General features: G+C 42.1%; 1 protein-coding gene across 24 annotated transcripts in view; it reads right to left on the bottom strand.

Annotated features, from left to right (window-relative positions):
• Window positions 1–19,679, bottom strand: part of DLG2 (discs large MAGUK scaffold protein 2) — a 1,415,634-nt gene that overhangs the window by 355,915 nt on the left and 1,040,040 nt on the right. For all 24 annotated transcript variants that reach the window (XM_064169211.1, XM_064169239.1, XM_064169248.1 and 21 more), the window contains 2 exons: window positions 17,279–17,423; window positions 14,064–14,202 (listed from right to left, as the gene is read on the bottom strand). In XM_064169211.1, coding sequence (XP_064025281.1) covers window positions 14,064–14,202; window positions 17,279–17,423 — 284 coding nt within the window. The remainder of the gene's footprint in view (window positions 1–14,063; window positions 14,203–17,278; window positions 17,424–19,679) is intronic.

Here is a 19,679-nt window from a genome sequence, read left to right as displayed (position 1 = left end):
GGAGTCAGCTGTTTTCACCCAGCAGAGAGGCATTTCTGCTGCAGGCAGCACCTCTGCTGTGGCACTGGTTGGTATAGGCCAGCCACTGCTCTCCCCTCATCCACTCAGATACTCATTTAATCAGGGAAGGCAACCAGGATGGACAAACATATAATTTGCTTTTGTTAAATTTATGCTGACTGTTCCAATCACCTTCTGGTCCCTTAAATGGCTCACAAAGGCAATGCTGAGTACTTCCTCTTTTCCTGCATTGCCTGTCATTACAATGTTGTTCCTCCCTGCTTCTCTCCTTATCAGTTTTTCCTTTCATCAAATTTTGTCTTCATTTTCAAAAGTAGGACATCTGCAGAATCACTTTTTGTTTTCCTTGCAAGCCTTAGCTGGAATCAGGTTTCTGATTTTGTCATTAAGCAGCCAAGCACTGCTTGTCTACGTCTTTGCTTAGCCAAGATCTTCTGCTGAATCCCCCTCCTTCCTGCTCAACAGGATGGCTTATTCCTGAATTCCCTAAGTTTTACTTAGAAAGCATCTGTCATTCATGAACTCCAAGAGTCTGTGGCAGCATCACAAGAGATATTGCTTAGCAGTTCTCAAAAAAAAAAAACCCCAAACAGCTGAAGTCTGCTCTTCTGAACTTTACAGTCACAATTTGCTGACTACCTTTTCAGAGCTCCTTTGAATCATGAACTGAACCAACCGATGGTCATTCTGACCTCAGCTGTTATTTATCATCATCTGTGCCACGAGTTCTTCCCTTTTTGTAAGGAGCAAGCCAAGCAGAGAATTCTCCTCTCTAGCAGTGTTAGGAAATTGCCAGCAACACAGGCAAGGAATCTCCTGCATTGCCTGAACAACATTTTTTTCTTACAAGAAATTAAACCAAATAGGGACCTATTTGCAGCACGGTGGTGAACTGTATCTATAGATGTGCTAGTTTGAAGCAAGCTGGAATGTTTTGGTAACAGAACTAGATAACGGGCAGTGAAATGAAAACAATTGTGTCTACTTCTCTCACAGTCACGCTGAGAACTCTGGGAAGAAGAAAGACTTTTTCTCCATTTTGTTTCTCACTCTTGCTTTTGCCTTGGACCTGGTCACATCTCATTAACCCTGCTCCTACTAACCTTGCTCCCTAACCTCTTGGCTGCACCTCTCTTCTTCCTGAGAACTGGGGTAAGGTTGAGAGGGGCCGGGGGGAGGTGTTGGGGTGGTTTGAGAGCCCCTCCTGGGGACTCAGGTTTCTGGGAGGGGAGTTGTGCTTTTGTATTGTTTATCCTTTGTATATAACTGTATATAATTGTATATAACTGTATATATTGTAAATAGCTGCTTGTAAATTCTGCTAGCTGTAAATAAATTGCTTCATCTATATTCCCAGGGTCCGTCTGAGTTAGCTGGGGCAAATTCAAAAGTGTGGGGGGGCGGGGTAACCCCCAAAACCATCACATTTTTTAATTGGCGCCCAACGTGGGGCTAGAGATTTCAGTGAGTGGAAATTAGCTCTGGGAATTAAGATGAAGCTAATCAAGCAGCTATTGTACTTGGTTGGTGCATTGCTCTGGTCTGGTTTTGTTTACTTGGCATTTAATTGGATAAAAGCTCAAATTGTTGCTTATTTCATTGATCTGGCTTATAATAAGGCTAAAGCTAAGGTTTCAGATATGTTCTGGAGCTGGGGTGATTTTATTCTTGGTTATGCTGGTTTTAATATCTCTGAGAATATTACCAAGGATATTACAGGAGCTCTGGTCCATAATGTGACAATCAATGGAAATTCTGCTTTAAATATGGCTCTAATGAGAGTGATTCAGCCTAAGACAGGAATTCCAACTGTTTGCTTAGGTACATGCTCTTGTAAAACTGTTTTTCTTCTCACAATTTTTAATATTTGCCTCATGATTTTAATATTCATATTAATTTTGGCATTATTGGTAAAAAATTCTAAACCAGCTTCTGTAAGAGCTAGGAAAAATTCTGTGTCTCAGAAGCAGTCTCTTTCACAGCAAAACAAGGGAACACAGTTATCGGCTTCCCCCTTGCCAGCCTCTCCACCCTCCTCTATAGGTTCTGGGAACACAGCCAGCGTTCCCGCCACTAACGTAAACAATGATAAGGATAACCAAAACAAGCCACAGAGTTCAGCAGGAGCCTCAGGAGGACAGGCAGGTACCCAAAATCAGAATGTTCCTAGTAAAAATGAAAACAAGTCAGGGTTGGCAGGCATCCCAGGAGGACAGGCAAATAATCCCACTAATGCTAATACTACTACTAGTGCTAGTAACACTAGCCCAGTCAGTCCAAATCCTAATGACACCAGCTCAGCCAATTCAAACTCCCAGCCAGCAGACCAGAACCAAAACCCTCCTGTTAAAAGCAAGGCAGATTTGAACTCACAAGCTCCAGGTCAGACCCCTAAGGATACAAATGCTCTAAGTCAGACCTCCAATAATTCAAATGCTCCAGGTCAGACCCCTAAGGATTCAAATCCTCCAGCAGACACATCCAAGTCTGTTGCTGCTCAGGCCCTTCTGGCACCTGCTAAGGCAAAAGCTAAGACAAAGAGTGGTTCGCAGGAGGATGTAAGAGATGGGACCTCTGGTGATCAGCAGCAAGAAGAGGAGGAGGAGGCAGTTAGTCTGCGAGACCTTGTAGATGTGCTGAGACAACAATACTCAAGTGAGAGGAGTGCTGTGAGGTTAGCTGCCAGGAGAGAGGATGGTTCCCATGAGTTTAGGAATGCTATGAGGAAGATTGTGTTAGGCCCGGCACCACCAGAACAACAGGAGGAAGAGGAGGAAGATGACATCCAAGGCTCAAAGGATCCACTCAGAGAGGTCAGGGAAGTTAGGAAGGAATACACAAGAGAATCAGGTGAGCCAATCCTAAGCTGGCTAGTGAGATGCCGTGGCATTGGTGCTAATGCTCTGCAGGTAGGAGACAAGTCTGCCAAGCAGCTGGGACCACTCACTAAGGAGAGTGGAGTGGACAAACACCTGGCAAGTCCTCTTGGTAGGGTTAGCTTGTGGACACGCCTTCTCTTGGCTGTGGCTATGAGATATCCTTCCCGAGATGATTTGCCATGGGCTGCCAAGAAGTGGAACACCGTTGAGCAGGGAATTAAGCTTCTGAAGGAGTTTGCTGTGAAGGAAGTGCTTTATGGAGATCATGGCACTCATGAGCCTGATGATATTCCTTTGGGAACAGGTCTCATGAAGAAGCTGATTAAGCTTGCTCCTTCATCCTATGCTAACATCTTGGCCAGCAAATTTCTAGCAAGGAGTGATAATGGAAGATCTTTCACTGTTGGTGAATTCACTGACCAGCTCAGGCAGATAGAGGACAGCTTGTCACATTCTGGTATAATCTGTGCCATAAAGACTATGACTACAGAGCTTAAAGATGGTTTTCAGGAGAGCATGAAAGAACTGAAGGAGGACCTTAAAACCTCAATTTCCAATCTGGTAAAGGATACCATTCCTGCATCATCTGAATGGGTGCATGTTTCTGCTGTCAGGAACAGACGCCCACCTCCTGCAAGGCAATTCCAGCCCAGGAGGAGACAAATTCCACCCAGACATCAGCAATCACGTGCGTCACTGTGGATACTTCTGCGTGACACATATGGTGAGAACATGAACAAATGGGATGGTAAACCTACTTCAGCTCTTTCAAAGAGAGTCAGGGATCTGCAGAGTGGCAGAAACAGAGGCAATAATGCCAGGAAAGTAGCTGTCACTTCTTCAGCTCCTGAGAGCAACTGCAATTGTTCCAACAGTTGCAGTTCCTCTCGCAACAACACCAATCACTGTGTACACCCCACATGCCATGTTCAGCATTAGGGGTGCCCTGCCTCCAGCCAGGAGGAGGAAAGGGATAGTGGAGAGAACCGAATCTATTGGAATGTATTCATTAGGTGGCCTGGCAGTTCAAGAGTTCGGAAATACAGGGCTTTGGTTGACACAGGTGCTCAGTGTACTTTATTGCCATCTAATTGCAAAGGGACAGAGTCCATTTCTATCTTTGGAATCACTGGTGGATCTCAAGAGTTAACTAAGATACAGGCTGAGATCAGTTTAACTGGTAAAGAGTGGAAGACACATACTATTGTAACTGGTCCTGATGCGCCTTGCATTCTGGGAATTGACTTTTTGAGACAAGGTTGTTTCAAAGATCCTAAGGGTCATAAATGGGCTTTTGGAATAGCATCTGTAGAGATTGAGGATGATAAATTGAAATTGTCTGTTAGACCTGAACTTTCTGATGAATCTGCAGTTGTGGGACATCATGACATAGAGGACCTGGAAGTGCCAGTTGCAACTCAAACTGTTCATCATAGGCAGTACAGAACTAACCGTGACTCTTTGTTGCCCATTCATCAGCTGATTCGTCAATTGGAGAGTCAGGCTGTCATTGAGAAAGCTCATTCACCTTTCAACAGTCCCATCTGGCCTGTGCGTAAACCTACGGGCGACTGGAGACTGACAGTTGACTTTCGTGCCCTCAACGAGGTGACGCCACCCATGAGCGCAGCTGTGCCGGACATGCTGGAACTCCAGTACGAGCTGGAATCGAAGGAGGCTAAGTGGTATGCAACCATAGACATTGCTAATGCTTTCTTCTCTATTCCCATAGCAAAGGAGTGCAGGCCTCAGTTTGCATTCACCTGGAGAGGAATCCAGTACCAGTTCAATCGTTTGCCTCAGGGGTGGAAACACAGCTCAACCATCTGTCACTCAGTCATTCACAATGCACTGGAGAAAGGTAAAGCTCCAGAGCACATCCAGTACATCGACGACATCATTGTGTGGGGCCAAACTGCTAAGGAAGTCTTCGAGAAAGGTAACAAAATCATTGACATTCTGTTGCAAGCAGGTTTTGCCATTAAGAGAGACAAGGTCAAAGGACCTGCCAGAGAAATTCAGTTTCTGGGAGTGCGGTGGCAGGATGGTCGCCGTTACATTCCTCAGGATGTGATCAACAAAGTCTCTACCATGGCTGTTCCCACCAGTAAGAAGGACACACTTTCTTTCCTTGGTGTGGTGGGATTTTGGAGACTACACATTCCTGGTTTCAGTCAGATTGTCAAACCTCTGCATGATGTGACTCGTAAGAGAAACAATTTCGAGTGGGGACCTGAACAACAAGCAGCCTTTGATCAAATTAAGCGAGAAGTAGTCCATGCAGTGGGCTTAGGACCTGTGAGATCTGGTCCAGACATCAAAAACATTCTGTACACGGCTGCCAGTGACAATGGTCCAACTTGGAGTCTCTGGCAGAGAGCTCCAAATGAGACACGTGGTCGTCCACTTGGTTTCTGGGGACGTTGCTACAGAGGTTCAGAGACAAATTACACTGCAACTGAGAAAGAGATTCTAGCAGCCTATGAGGGAGTGAAAGCAGCTTCTGAAGTGATTGGAACTGAGTCACAATTGCTTTTAGCTCCTAGACTGCCAGTTCTTAACTGGATGTTCAAAGGCAAAGGTTCATCACCACATCATGCCACAGATGCAACCTGGTCTAAATGGATGGCTTTGATAACCCAACGAGCACGAATGGGTAATCTTGATCGACCTGGTCTAGTGGAGGTGATCACCAACTGGCCGGAAGGCACAGACTGTTCCAAACCTCCAGAGGAGAAAATAACTCGTGCTGAGGAAGCTCCTCCCTATGGTGATCTCTCTGATCAGGAAAAGAACTATGCTTTGTTCACAGACGGTTCCTGTCGTCTTGTTGGGAACAAGCGAATATGGAAGTCAGCAGTGTGGAGTCCAACCAGGAGAGTTACCGAAACGAAAGATGGCGAAGGAGAATCCAGTCAGTTCGCTGAGGTAAAAGCTGTTCAACTTGCTCTTGATGTGGCTGAACGTGAGAATTGGCCTATCCTTTACCTCTACACCGACTCGTGGATGGTAGCCAATGCTCTATGGGGTTGGCTAAAGGACTGGAAGAAGAATGGTTGGCAGAGGAAAGGAAAGCCTATTTGGTGTGCTGATCTATGGCAGGACATCAATGCACGGCTGGAGAAAATTCCAGTGAAGGTGCGGCACGTAGATGCACACATGCCTAAGAGCAGAGCCACTGAGGAACATCAACATAATCAGAAGGCAGACCAAGCTGCTAAGATTGCTCAAGCTGATACCAACTCTGAACTTGACATTGACCTTGATTGGAAACACCGAGGTGAGCTGTTCTTAGCTCGGTGGGCCCATGACTCATCTGGACATCAAGGCAGAGATGGAACATACCGATGGGCTCGTGATAGGTCAATTGACTTGTCCATGGACGCTATCACCCAAGTCATCTATGACTGTGACATTTGTGCTGCTATTAAGCAGGCTAAGCGAATCAAGCCCTTATGGTATGGTGAGAGATGGTCAAAGTACAAGTATGGTGAAGCCTGGCAGATTGACTACATCACTTTACCTCGATCTCGATCTGGCAAGCAGTATGTGCTGACGATGGTAGAAGCCAGCACTGGATGGTTGGAAACCTATCCAGTTCCACATGCTACTGCACGTAACACCATTGTTGGTTTGGAGAGACAAATCTTGTGGAGACATGGAACTCCAGAGAGAATTGAGTCAGACAATGGCACTCATTTCAAGAACAATCTAGTGAAAAACTGGGCCAAAGAGCATGGTATTGAATGGATCTATCACATACCCTACTATGCACCAGCTTCAGGGAAGATTGAACGCTACAACGGTTTGCTGAAAACGACCCTAAAAGCCATGGGGGGTGGAACTCTAAAAAACTGGGACAAACATTTAGCAGAAGCTACTTGGTTGGTAAATAGTAGAGGTTCAGCAAATAGAGCAGGACCTGCACAATCAGATTTGGTCCAAACAGTAGACGGTGATAAAGTTCCTGTTGTACGTGAGAAGAATCTGTTAGGGAAAACTGTTTGGGTATTTTCTCCTTCGGGCGAAGGGAAACCTGTCCGAGGGGTGGTATCTGCTGAAGGTCCTGGTCATACATACTGGGTAATGCAGGAGAATGGTGAAATCCAGTGTATTCCACAGAGAAATCTAACCTTAGCTGAGAGAGTTTAAATTAAGCTGTTAGGAGTTTTCTGTTCTAAGTAACATCGGCGCCCAATACTGAGAGAATCTACGATAGAATCTACAGTACGTGAGCACGAACCCAATATCACCTGGGAGTCCCTGTTCTGAGCTTTTGAATCACCTACATCTGATTGAAGTGTGAACTGAACTTGTGTATATTGTTTTAGTGTAAATATTGGTTTAGATTAGATTGGATAATTCTCAGCGATACTCTGAGTGAAGTAGACAAGGGGTGGATTGTGCTAGTTTGAAGCAAGCTGGAATGTTTTGGTAACAGAACTAGATAACGGGCAGTGAAATGAAAACAATTGTGTCTACTTCTCTCACAGTCACGCTGAGAACTCTGGGAAGAAGAAAGACTTTTTCTCCATTTTGTTTCTCACTCTTGCTTTTGCCTTGGACCTGGTCACATCTCATTAACCCTGCTCCTACTAACCTTGCTCCCTAACCTCTTGGCTGCACCTCTCTTCTTCCTGAGAACTGGGGTAAGGTTGAGAGGGGCCGGGGGGAGGTGTTGGGGTGGTTTGAGAGCCCCTCCTGGGGACTCAGGTTTCTGGGAGGGGAGTTGTGCTTTTGTATTGTTTATCCTTTGTATATAACTGTATATAATTGTATATAACTGTATATATTGTAAATAGCTGCTTGTAAATTCTGCTAGCTGTAAATAAATTGCTTCATCTATATTCCCAGGGTCCGTCTGAGTTAGCTGGGGCAAATTCAAAAGTGTGGGGGGGCGGGGTAACCCCCAAAACCATCACAATAGAGTTTTGTGGCACACAGCTTTTATCCACTTTTGATCCTACATTCTGCTAACCTGAAATTGTCTAACTTGCTTTAAATAAAAGGTGACAATCTTTAAAAATACAGGATGGGGAAGCTTCCATTCTGAGTGACTTGAAAATTCATTCAGCAAGGAAAAAAACAAATGAATTTTTGACCAATAATATACACAACTTCTAAAAGCTCAGTAATTAGAAGACAATGTAGAGCTTCATCAAAACATGTGGCTGAAGGTAGTTTGTTACTTCTCTAATTTTTGTGTGCAGGTTAAGCTATTTTTTTCTCCATGGTTTCATTAAGTGTGAATGTCTTTCAGACATGAACCAAAAATTACCTGTTTTTATCAACAGGAACACTTCCTTTTGTTAGGCAAAATATAAGGACTTAGTTAAAAACCCCTTTAAACTGGAACAAACAGGAAAAACAAAGAATCAAAGCAAGAAAAGTGGACAAAGCAAGTGATTGGCATTGGAATGGGCTGCAAAGGAAGGTGGTGGAGTCACCAACCCTGGAGGTGTTCAAGAAAAGCCTGGCTGAGGCACTTAGTGCCATGGTCTAGTTGACTGGATAGGGCTGGGTGCTAGACTGGACTGGATGATGTTGGAGGTCTCTTCCAACCTGCTTGATTCTATGAATGTTCTATGATTCATTATAGCCAGTAAGTTTAAAGAAAGCCTGGCATCAACCTCACTCAGATCATGGTTACAAAGAATTATGGAATTGCAAAAGCCTCTTATAGTGCAGAACTTACTGTTCCTAATATGTTTAGTGGGCACAAATGAAAATATGCCAGAATTATGGAACTGCTAAAGCCTATTATAGTGCAGAAGTTACTGTTCCAAATATTTTTAGTGGGCACAACTGAACATCTGCCAGAAGTTTTACCACATTATGACTTCAAGGGCAATAAATTTCCTTATGTGATCACCATGTAAATTAGCCCTGAAAACCTATTATAGCAGGAACTAGGTAGTTTTAATGGATATCACTGCAGCAGTTGGCAATCATCTTAATTATAAAAAATTATGTGAGGAAATCTAATTATAAATGCTGCAATCAGGGGATCTATAGGTTCCACTAAAATTATCAATATGATAATTAACTTCCCAAAAGATTTTAAGTCTTTCTAAACTGATCAGTAACAAAGACTTTTCCAAGTATGTTCTTAATGCCAGACTCATCAGCAAAACCTGTGGCACTGTACAGAAAGAGTGTGGTAGGCCTGATAGGTCCAAAATAGGCTTACACATGTCCTGCCTTGCCTAGGCATGTTGTTCTGCTCCACCAGAGAGGCAAGCGCAGGAAACGGACACAAAAGAACCTGGAGCCACTGAGTCTGGCCTGCCCAGGGTCCTGTGGTGTAAGGTGCACACACTTAGCTTGTGTCTGCCTAGTGCAAGGCCTCTGCTTTGCCCAAATTAGGGAAAAGTGAGCCTGTGGCTTTGCCCAATATGGTAAGGTTTGGCTAACTGCCATCCTGAGTGGCTATTCTGTGTCCAAAGGGCAATGAATCTCAGCCCACATTGATAAAAGGAGATATGCAGGTGAACAAGGTGCTTTGTTGCCCTGCTTTGCTTCCCTGCTCTTTACCTGCTCTCTCTGCTGTGCCCAGCCCTGCTGCTATTGCACACTGCCTTATTGCTTGCTGCTAAACTCCACTGCTGCGAGTTACCAGGAGCAGACCCTGGATGCCTGTGTAGCCAGCCTGACATTGTGCTGAGACTGCACCACATCTGCCTTCTGCACCTGAAGGTCCTGCTTAGAATTCATGGATGTATGTACAGATCATCCAGAAGAAGCCAGGAGACAAGGCCAGAGATTGTCACAGTATCACAGTATCATCAGGGTTGGAAGAGACCTCACAGATCATCAAGTCCAACCCTTTACCACAGAAAGATTCAAGCCTCAATGTCCAACAAGACAGAGTCCCCGGAAAGCATTTGGATACTGTCAGGCCTGTGGCTAGTCCCTGTGAGTGGGTAATAAGAATTGATGAGTAAATGCTTAAATGTCTCTTTGTAATTCTCTATTGCCTTCTGCCATAGAGCAGAAAGAGCTCCTTGAGCCCATCTACTGGGCAATCAGCATTTGACCATGGGAATCTTCTCTTCCAGTTCAATTAATGTTTATATATTTTGCTGGTTGTTACTGGGATCTAGATATTATCCATGGAATGTTTCCATGACCAAAATATGATGAAAATGAGTGGTGGTGGTGGGGGGTGAGAGTACTGAATAGCAACACTAATAAACAACGTTCATTTGGGAAAATATCATCTCACATCAATTAGTTTCCCCTCTGCAACAGAGTGCCCTCACTACACTCAGTTCATAACAGTGAAAAATCACTGTAAGAATACAGCTATGTGGACATCTGAAAAATGAACATTGTTCAAATGTTAAATGCCTCTGAAGGTCAGAGCTTCTTATTCACTGTAAGCAGACACAAAACCTAATCTCTGGGTCATGTTTGGCTGTCTCTCAGATTGTATTGTGTGATGAATGCCCAGTGAGGAAATGCAATGGCAAGAAGTGCTGTTTTTTTGTTATGACTACATTCATATCATTGTGCTTTGGTATTCTGGGTATCAGTGTAGCTTACAAGCAATTTCCACTAATATAATTAAGCTCATAACAGCATCTTCCTTTTCAAGGGTCAAAGTAAATGTTTAGAACTAAGAGATTTACATCTGACTTGCTGTGTTGCATTCAGACTGTGCTTCTATGACTTAACACCTTTATTTCTGCCAGTGCATACCTTCCATTGATGGCCATGCTTGCAAAGTCAGCCTCTCCTGTGAGTAGTGCCAATGCCACAGAAAACATTGGATATCAGCCCTCCATTAGATGACACACTAATCTGGAAATATCAATGTCCTGGTAGGGCATAAATACTACCAGGCTGGTTTAACCCTTGCTCTCCTCCTCCTGTTGTGCCAGCATCTGGGAGTGAGTCAGAAGAGCAAACAATAAGGGTTTGGCCCCAGCAAAGCTTTGAGGGCCAGGGGGCTTAGCATCATATGTCAGGCACAGAGCTTTGAATTCATTGGCCAGAACAATGGTGCTGGTGCCTATTGGCCAGTTTGATTTTCAAACTGAAGTATTTAAAGGGGGATCACTTAGAAAACTCTGCCTTTCTGCATCAGCTTTTCTGCATTTAGCCTTTCCTGCATTCAGCATGGAGCCTTCTTGCCTCTCATCATTTGTGGCTCATTAAAGGCAGCCACATGTTGCAGCTAAGACTAGTGGCTTAGCAGCAACTCTTTTTTCTGCCTGGAATATTTTGGATGCTACCCTGGGATCATTATCATGAGTTTAAATGTGTCTTTGATGCAAGAGACTTACTCAGGGACCAAAAGAGTCGTGAGTACATCTGCTGGAGTGAATGCCAAGACTTCATAAGCATAGTTAGATTTTTTTCTGTTCTCGTGTTCCTATTTTCCAAGTTCTGATTGTTTAAAGTGTTTAATTCTGTGCAATTGCTTCCTGTCAACTGAAAATCCAAAGAACTTCAGGGAATTTCCCCAAATTTTGAATATGAATTTAAAAATTAATATTCACACAGAAAATAATAGTCATAATTAATAGCTATTATTAATTTCCAATCCAACAGATAGTTAAAAGATCACAGGAAACAAATATTTCACAGAATATAAACACTTTCTCTGGGTATTAATATTTTGTTTTTCCCAAATACTACAAAAAAGGGCATTGGTGTGAATCACAGAACAGAATCATAGAATGGTCTAAGTTGGAAGGGACCTCAAGGATCACGCAGCTCCAAATCCCTGCTCTAGGCAGGGACACTTCCCACTAGAACAGGTTGCTCAAGGCCTCATCTAACCTGGTCTTCAACACCTCCAAAGAGGAAGCAGCCACAACCTCCCTGGGCAGCCTGTGCCAGTGTCTCACCACCCTCACTGGAAAGAACTTCCTCCTAACATCTAGTCTAAATCTCTCCTCTGCCAGTTTAAACCCATTACCCCTCATCCTGTCATTACAAGACCTTGTCAGTAGTCCCTCCCCAGCCTTCCTGTAGGCCCCCTTCAGATACTGGAAGGCTACTATAAGATCTCCTTGAAGCCTTCTCTTCTCCAAGCTGAAGAGCCTCAACTCTCATAGCCTGTCCTTATAGCAGAGCTGCTGCAGCCCTCTGAGCATCTTGGTGGCCCTGACAATTCCTCTATGTCTGAATATCTCAGACAAAAACCAGAGTGTGCCAGCAATTTGCTTTACTGTCAGGATCCAAACCTGGAAAATGAGCTTGTTTAAAAACAAACTCAAAATATCAAGATAAGAATACAACTTTCATCATTTGATCAAAAAGACATACTGATTAATTTCAATCCATACCCTGCACAGTTCTTTGAGTGCTTTTGACTTCCTGCTCAAAAGTAGGCTAGGGCTGGTCCTATGACTAAATTTTATTTTCCTATCTTTCATTTTGATAGAAATAATTAGTTACAGGACACAAAGAAGCACAGAACAATCTGAAGACACTTCTCCATTACTGTACAGGTTTTCTTAAGCAGTCTTTTAATTCTCAGGCCAAGCTTTCTCCTTTTCCAGTTTTAAATCTTTCACTTTATGCACCTTCTTGGTCTCCTTAGCTAATATCTACTTGTAAGGTTGCTTTTCTTTTTCTGGTTTTCAACTTTGCCAACTGTTTCTCAGTATTAATGGTTCTGGCATCTCATCACAGGAGAGAATTCAGCACTAGAAACTTATTGACAAAGCCTTCATTATCATAATCCAGGTACTATATTGGTATTCTCCCTATAAACAGGCATGTTGGAATGTATGAGGTCAGTACCAGCCCAGGTAAAGCCTTGATGCACAGCTTAATGAAATAGGGTTTTTTTTTTAACCATTAATTAAAAAAGTAACTTCTTGGAACCCTTTGGAGAAAATCTGTCCTAAATGAGTGCCTCATAAGCTCAAGGAAAGCGATGTCAGCTTTGTATCCTCAAAACAAAGGAGAAATTCTTTATAACTGAGACAGGGAAGCAAGGTGTGGTTTCCATGTATTTATGTCCTGATTAAACACTGCATCATGATCTAGTTACTCTGAATCTGTCTAATCCAACAAGTTAAGCAGCTTGAGATTTTAATCATATACAACAAGAAAAAAGAAATGCAAATGAGCAAGTTATGAAGCTGATGAATACGTAACTGGATGAGATTCTTTGGCTTAAAATACACAGCAGGCCAGGTTAGATGACTGAAACAGCCTCCTCACAGCTTTAAACACAATGAATTTATAAATACTGAAGCACAGAAAAAGAACTAATCATTTTCTGTGACACTAGACATTATGATGAGAGCTCATTTTACAAACTTAACAACTGTTGTCTTCTGAGTGAATGGTGGTGCTCTTTAAATCCCAAAGATAAATACACACTGTCTCATCAGTGACATTCAGTGCTGATCTAATGCAAGACACAAAAGAACCTTTCCAGCATTCTCCTGTGTTGTCTTTTCTACCTGGGAATCAACTACACAGATACATTTCTGCCACCATACTTCTCTACAGTAGGCACAATTCTTTGGGTATTTAAAAACCCTAAAGGATTAGAAGGAATATCCAGGGTTATGTTGCTGATAATCACATCAAAGAACGCCAATTAAAAGGCATCAAGTGTCGCTGCATAAACAGTTCCCTTTCAACCTCTATGATCTCACATATTACAACTGCTTTAATGGTTAAGGAACTTTTCCCAGTTTCCCTCCTGTATTTATTTACAGCCAGTTTATACATTTGTTTTCCTTTCCCCATATTGTTTCCTCCCCATAACAGTCACCTTTCACTGTGCACACAGAGCAACTGCAGGCTGTTTCAGCTTTGTTTTCACTGAGCAAGCTGTACCTTTCACAGCATATTGTCAGAGACTGGTACAAGTGCACAGTCCATCTACTCATGTATGCAGTGAGCCTGAGACTATCTAATTGTGTTAAGGAACAGAACATTTGTCTCAGTGCCAGCATTGTTCTAACGCAGCCATGTTTAGACACTACTGCAGGATTGCACCGAGACAACATTGACCTCAGGTCAGCACTCATTCTTGTGATCTTTCTCTTAGTTGTTTTCATACCTGTAAGAGTTTCAATTCATCCTCTCGTTGACCATAGGTGACAAAAAGTGCACACACATTCTACTGGAGGCAAACTGTGTCCCCTGTAGCTGTCATGAAAAAATAACAAATAAAGAGAAGCATCTGACCTGGTGTAGTCGTCCTCCACAAGCATGTGCTTTGGAATGGGAGAGTATCTTCCTGGTGAGATAGGGGCCAGAGATGTCTTGTACTCTAAAGTGCCATTGTTTCCAGAGAGTATGTGATTTTCCATTGGTGGAGAATAAGCTGATGTTAAGAATAAACATTTTTAGTTAGCCACTTTTATGTTTAACTTGATGTCACAAGAGCACCAAATTTAAGTTAAATACTTAGAATGTTCTCATTGCTGTAAATAAGACCAAAACAGATAATCCTGAGAAAGCTTAAAATGTAACAGAGAATAAACAGCTGTAATGATAATATTATGACAATAGTAGTACTATTACTACTAATTTGTGTACTTATCTGTATTTCATATCCCCTCTAAAGAGGGGATATGAATAAAAAAGGACAGTTTGGGAAAATGAAAACATTTTCTTCAGTTAAGACTGACTTGAAAAAAGAACTATAAATGGGATGGAACAAGATTAAAAGCACATTCATCTTTTTGGCTCCAATATACAGCAAAAGGACTAATATAGTAAGAGCTCAATGCAGGATAAGAGCAGGAATTTTATGTGTGGTTAAGAATTATGTATGGTGAAGATTTAAAGCTGTGATCTACTAAAAGTGTCAAAATTCCCCATACAGTTTATGTTTCAGTACCAACATAAATGCTACTTAGATCACAGTAAATCTGTATACTTAAATAGAAAGTGGATACAAATCTCTTACATATTAGTGGTTAATAAAGACAATTACAGAACTCTGCTGTCTGATTCTTTATTGAGTCTATGAGTTTTATTGCTTGCTTGCTTTTTGGTAGTCTGAAGTTACTGGGGATATTTATGATTGGAGAGACATAATAACAGTTGTATTCAGTCTCTAGTTGATGTAATTTGAAAAGGAAATGGTAAATAGGAAACCAAATGACACATGTTCCTGCAGTGAAAAAATTAATCATGGCTCATAAGAAGACAGACAAATTTTCTAGTATTAGTTTCAGTCTTTCAGATGCTGAGAAACAGAATGTTTCCAAGTAAAATACTGCTGCAAGGGAAGGTCATTACCCATCCTGAAATATTCTGCATGTGTAGGTATAATGAGAGGTTCCCTGAGGATAAATGAATCTGTATGTACCAACAGCCTGGGATGGGCTACTGCAAATCCTTTCAACCTTTACTCTCCCTCTGGAATTACTTCTGTCTTTTCATATGCTGCTGATCTACTCTCTGACATAATAAAACACACTGGCTTAGAACATCCAAATTATCATTTTGGCAAGTATTATAAAGCAGGAGATTGGCTAGGGACATTTAGCATTTCTACTTCTTGGGCTTTGCTAAGACCCAGATCAGGCTGATGCTGAACAACATGACTGCCATCTGTTAGAACATTTGCTAACTAAATAGGTATCCTCAGCACGGTTGAGTATGCCACCTGACATGCATGTTACAAAACCTTCTCTTCTATTTTTATGGTGCACTCTGAAGAAGGAGCACTGGAATGGGCTGCCCGGGGAGGTGGTGGAGTCGCTGTCCCTGGGGCACTTTAAGGCAAGGTTGGACGTGGCACTTGGTGCCATGGTCTAGCCTTGAGCTGTGTGGTAAAGGGTTGGACTCGATGATCTGTGAGGTCTCTTCCAACCCTGATGATACTATGATACTATGATACTATGATACTATGATATTTAGCTTTTCCCTCAACTTTGTCAGTCCACGGTAGAAATGCTATACAGAAGTGCAGAAGGAAAAAGAACCTCTAATGTTTACTAGGAAAAGCTGCCTATCTAACCCTTGGTGACCCTAGGATGGGTATGCATGAGATGCTGCTGAAGCTTCTGTCAAAAATTCAACTGCCATCTAGTTCTTAGGTGGTGCAGCTGGTGCCTGATGGTACTTTAACCCAAGTCCAACAGTTTCTAATGAACAACTAAATAAAGGTGGATTTCAGTAATGACTAACAGACTAACAGGTATAGAGAGTGGCACTGAAGTACTAAAATTGCTGTAAAGGAAAAAATGCAAATGCTGGATGCAGACACCAGGAGGGCTGGCAGAAGGAATAGTAAGAATTGCATGTGCTGATAGCACCTAGACTCATTAACAGGTAACCAGTACAGAACATAACTACACATAACTTGTCAGGGCAGCCTACATGAAAAAGAAAACAGAGACTCAAGTTATTAACAGATGGTAAAGGCTAGATTGGAGCCCTGGGCATTCAGGTAAGGAGACAAAAGAGAAGTGAGTAAATCCTATAGACATGCATAGGTGAGATAGATGGAGGAGACAAGATCCTAACTATTGTCATATCCTGAAGTCTACAAAAACCACATCAACGAGGAAGTTGTCAGGATAAGAAGTATATTTGTATCATAAGGACTGCACAGCCATGCACACTTGTACTTGGTCATCTTAGGGAGTCCTGATGATGCACTTGCATGCAAGTCTTTCTACTTGAATGCTGCCATGAGCCTAGAAAGTCTGAGTGCATAGATATCACAGTCTGTTTGAAATAGGCTTGCTTTAAAATAATATCATCTTCCCTTCCCATGAGATTCTTCACTGAGCTTTACTATATTGTTTCAACAGCTCTTTCCACAACAACTCACACAGTAAATGTGAAGCCACATAAGGCCTTGGTTCTCAGTGGAAAAATAGCACATGAGCATATATAAAGTTAATGGGCAAACTGAGAATAAAGCAAAGTGGAACAATAACTTGGGAACTGGATATACTCAGAAAATAGGGATATTTTTGTAAGTAGAGCAGTGATTTTTATAGTGCAAGTAAATAAGATCTATCTTTGCCTCAGACTTTTTACTAAGTTTTTACAAGATGGTTTACTGCTTGTTGCAATTTTTCAGTGGACAAAACTCCAGTCTACCAACCTAATCAAACTTCAAAATATATCTGCCTGTACTTATTACTGTAATTATGGCAAGATCTACAGTTCAGTCTGATCACTTGGACAATAGATGTTTGGAATCAGAAGAGCATCAGCTCCATTTTCACTTGTGCTGTAATATTACTTTAGAAGAGTTATAGTATTTGCAGTATTTCCTGAGTGTAGTACATGGAAGTGGCAATAACCATTTCATTTTTGTAACCTTCCAAGCTGTTTCATAAAGTTTAACAGGGTACTTTGGGCATGCTATGAAAGAACCACAAGCATCTGACAGACAGATATCTGCTACCAAACGAACTGCAGGAGTTACTTACAGTGAGTAATATCTGGTGGGCCATATGGATCGGTCATGTAAATGGTGGTAGGCTTTCCAACTTTCAGATAGACTACATCTGAGGTGTTCTTCAGTATTGCTACTGCCTCTTCGTGGGTAACTTCTTCTAAACTGTAATTATTTACCTTAAAGAAGAAATCAGACAGGTGAGACAGAATGCAGACACACAGAACTGCAGTTGTCACAAAGTTGGAAAAAAATGCTATAGGTCAAGAGCACTGAAGATTATAGATGCAGGAAGGTTGAAAATACAGTTTTTGTAGCATGTGGTTATCAAAGACTGACACAGCAGTACTGCTAATATCACAGAATCATAATGGGTCTGCTTGTACAGTGGAAAAGTCCTTTGTGATATTGTCATCATTAACATAAAGCTATATTTAATTAAATAATAATTCTATAGAATCATATAATAGAATCATAGAATCAGTCAGGGTTGGAAGGGACCACGAAGATCATGTAGTTCCAACACCCCTGCCATGCCCAGGGACACCCTACCCTAGATCACACTGCCCACAGCCTCATCCAGCCTGGCCTTAAACACATCCAGGGATGGGGCCTCAACCACATCCCTGGGTGACCCATTCGAGTCTCTCATCACTCTCATGGTGAAGAACTTCCTCCTCACATCCAGTCTGAATATAATATAATGTCATTTACAGAATCTGCCTATGCTATTTAACCTGTCAAGATGAACTGTCTAGATTATAGAATCATAGAATTGTCAGGGATGGAAGGGATCTCCAAGATCATGTAATTCAAGCCCTCTGCCACGGGCAAGGACACCTCACACGAGATCAGGTTGCTCAGAGCCCCATCCAGCCTGGCCTTAAAGACCTCTAGGGATGGGACTTCCACCACCTCCCTGGGCAACCTGCTCCATTTTCTCACCACTCTCATAGTAATGAACTTCTTAACATTCAATCTGAATCCACCCATTTCTAGTTTTGCTCCCCTGCAGTGGTGTTGGACTAGATGGCCTTTGGAAGTCACTTTCAACCCAACCCATTCTATGACTCTATGATCACCAAGTCTAACTACCTGCTTCTCATAGAACTACCTAAAACTGAACCATCTGACTAAGAATGTCATCCAGACACTTCTTGAACTGTGACAGATTTGGTGCCGTGACCACTTCCCTGAGGAGTCTGTTTCAGTGACCTACATTTCAGGGTTAAGGTATGAAACACTTTGTTGTGATTTAAAGTGCTATCCTCCAACTTCTGCTTTTACTGCAGAGATTCCTTTGAAAGACTGAGCAAGAAAAAGTAACTCCTCAACATGGCACAGCTGTAAATCACAGAAAACTCCCATACTTTCCAAGGAATTTAGTGTCAGTAAATTGGCAGAGATGTCTCTCTGAAAATAAACTACTGCCAAAGGGTTTGGTAAGTGGAAAAAAAATACAGCTGTTATGAATCACTGGAGAACTCTTCACATCCAATTTCATCAGCACCCAGACAGAATGACTGTTATTGGGGAGTATTGTTAAATGTAAGGATTCTGTTTAAATTTTGTTTGTGTAAACCTTGGACTTGGTTTTAAGGTTAACTGAAAGAGACAATGACAGGCATGTTATGACAATTTGAAATGAAGAGCAATGATACAACCTAACATTCAGAGGGGAGCTGCTGTTTGGTGTTTTGCCAGGTCTTCTATTTAAAGAAAAATCTGATATGTATCCTCTATAAATTTCTCTTTTTTTCATTTATGTGAACAACAGTAACATACATATGCACTTCTAATAAATTCCTTTGAAGTTACTGGGCTGAGAGCAGGAAGGAACAACAGAAACTAAGCCTTTTTTGCTTGTATATTTAAAGGTTGACAAACACTAAAGATTTACTCTTCTGCAAAAAGGACTGTACAGTTGTACTTTACTTTTTCTCCTTCCATATCATCGTAGCCAGGTGGGGGGTGGCCTCTTCTCCCAGGCAACCAGCAATAGAACAAGGGGACACAGTCTCAAGTTGTGGTGGGGTAGGTCTAGGCTGGATGTTAGGAGGAAGTTCTTCCCAGAGAGAGAGTGATTGACATTGGAATGAGCTGCCCAGGGAGGTGGTGGAGTCACCATCCCTGGAGGTGTTGAAGAAAAGCCTGGCTGAGGCACTTAGTGCCATGGTCTGGTTGACTGGCTACAGCTGGGGGATAGGTTGGACTGGCTGATCTTGGAGGTCTCTTCCAACTTGGTTGATTCTATAATTCTATGATTCTCCATTGTGACTATTCTGTGTTTCATCCTAACTGTGAGCTTCTAGAAGTAAATAATAACCTTTCATTATACTGTTGCTAAAAATAAATGTTCTTAGACTAAAGAAAAAGACATAAAACTAAATATTGTAGCATTTTCTGGATTTTGAACTGTGGAGGTTTTTAGGAGT

Source organism: Pogoniulus pusillus, chromosome 3, assembly GCF_015220805.1.
Source record: "Pogoniulus pusillus isolate bPogPus1 chromosome 3, bPogPus1.pri, whole genome shotgun sequence".
Taxonomy (NCBI): domain Eukaryota; kingdom Metazoa; phylum Chordata; class Aves; order Piciformes; family Lybiidae; genus Pogoniulus; species Pogoniulus pusillus.
Note: the sequence above shows the minus strand (reverse complement) of the source record. Positions and strands in the feature narration are given on the sequence as shown.